The 1,994-nt window shown below is 36.7% G+C and overlaps 1 protein-coding gene across 1 annotated transcript; it reads left to right on the forward strand.

The window, feature by feature from the left end:
* Positions 1-317: 317 nt before the first annotated feature.
* Positions 318-1,435, forward strand: LOC124641864. Its single transcript, XM_047180112.1, has one exon. The coding sequence runs from the start codon at positions 513-515 to the stop codon at positions 1,356-1,358; it is 846 nt and encodes a 281-aa protein (XP_047036068.1). The 5' UTR covers positions 318-512; the 3' UTR covers positions 1,359-1,435.
* The last annotated feature ends 559 nt before the right edge of the window (positions 1,436-1,994 follow it).

A 1,994-nucleotide genomic window follows, 5' to 3' on the forward strand; every position in this document is an offset into this window, starting at 1 on the left:
CTGTTATCTTTATTTTACAAAACTTTTTTGTTATACAAAGGTTTTACATTACGTTTTAAAACCTAATTATTAAAAACAGAATTTTGTTTAAGTACCTACATTTCAATATTTGATCATTTAGAAAATTCGCGATTACCAATCGTCAACACTAAAAAATTGAAATCACATTACTGTCCACAAACCAATTAAAGCGTTAGCACCGTTAGCATTATCTCAAACATTTGCTAAAACGTAGTAATGTCAACATTACAATGCAAACTGCATTAGTCCTACGGCCAATCAATGCTGCTTATAATAAATTCATTGCCACGCCTAGGAAGCGCTGGCAAACCAAAAGTAAGGAGCGAAGCCCACACTTGGTTCGGTGAGGCCAGCCGACAACAGTTCATATGACCGCTCGTTTAGTGCCATGATCGTCATCACGGCGGACAGAAGCGTTAGTGACAAAAATCCAGTTCAGTAATACGAATTTTCATCGCCATATTTAAACACACGCCTTATAAAGAACAGACATGTCTAAGCTAACTGTGACTAACTTCGCCAAGAGGACTGGAAGCCCCTTCCAGAAAGGCAACACTCCAGAGGAAATTAAAATAGTGCACGAAGAAGTTATCGAAAAGAGCACTTTTGAAAAACAGAAGGAGAAGCAGAGTGAGTTGATTCAGAAGGTGAATAAGAAGGCGGCGGAGTACCAGTCCAACAAACCAAGTTCTGGTGTTTTCACTGAAGTGGTGTCTCACGGTGCTTTTACTTCAAAAAACAGGAATTCAAGTAATACAACCACTGTTAGTTCTCCGAAAGTTGAAAGTCCCACACCACCGAAGTCCAATGGATCGAACAGTTCAAAATCCTTGCTCAGATTCCCATCTTCAGCAAACGACTTGGCTCTCGACGCAAAATCCGATCTGGAATCGGATCCAAACATATCAAAAGTGGTAAAAGATAAAGTGATTGAGAAACTATTTGCTCTCGTCTCGATGGTACAACACACGTACGAATCGAAAGTGAGAATAATGACAGAGTTCGAGAAATACAAAGACACACACATGAAGAACGAGATGCGAAGAGAGAAAGAATATTCAGAGCAGATGTACAAGCTGAACATGAATTTTCAAAACGAAGTTGTTCAAGCGATACAGAGGTTGAAGAGTGAATTGGATATCACGAGAAACGTTAGTCAAAATGTTGATGAAGCTAGTGCCAGTTCAAAAGATACTTCAGTTGATTTTAATACCTTTGATGAAGTACCATTATCCAATTTAGATGAAAAAGCTGATACGATTGAAGAAACAGAGGTATCTACTATCGAGCGACTTGGCGATGAGAATGCAAACAGTGATGTAATTAAGGATGAGTAATTTAGTAAGGACGTTCGTATAGGATTTAATTTATATTTAACATTAGTCACCGTTATTAATAAATGTTTTGTGTTTTTTTTGGTGTTTGATTTTATGTTTTACCAATATGCGCAGGTATAAAATATGACGTAGATAATCATTTCTGACACTGGTGTCTCTTATATTCGGTTTTGCCTGTTGGCTGTATCACATGGTTTTTAGAGATCATATTGACTTGGAGTAATCATGGATAAATTATAAGATAATTAATAGTTTAGTTAAAATAACAATATGGCTACAGTGTTACAAGTTGTTAATTTAATAGGTCAAGGTTGATTAGTGCTAACAAATATTCGTTGAGTAGGTGTGAGTGGGAGTATACTTAACGTATCGGAATTTACGCACTGTGATGAAGTTAAATAACAATGATTAATCTGTTAACAAGCTTGAGAATGACGCCATCTAGCGATTATGCTTGGAACCACAGACATCGATCGATGGGCCCTGCAGCTGATCAAACTTTCACGGACAGCTTTCTTTGTTACTAATTGCTGCGTATAATAATTTTGCATAAGATTAAATTAGGTTAATTAAATTATATAGGACTTTTAAGTCAAAGCCAGTCATTAACGAACTGAACGTAAACATGAGTCACTA

The sequence above is a fragment of the Helicoverpa zea genome, chromosome 23 (assembly GCF_022581195.2).
Source record: "Helicoverpa zea isolate HzStark_Cry1AcR chromosome 23, ilHelZeax1.1, whole genome shotgun sequence".
Taxonomy (NCBI): domain Eukaryota; kingdom Metazoa; phylum Arthropoda; class Insecta; order Lepidoptera; family Noctuidae; genus Helicoverpa; species Helicoverpa zea.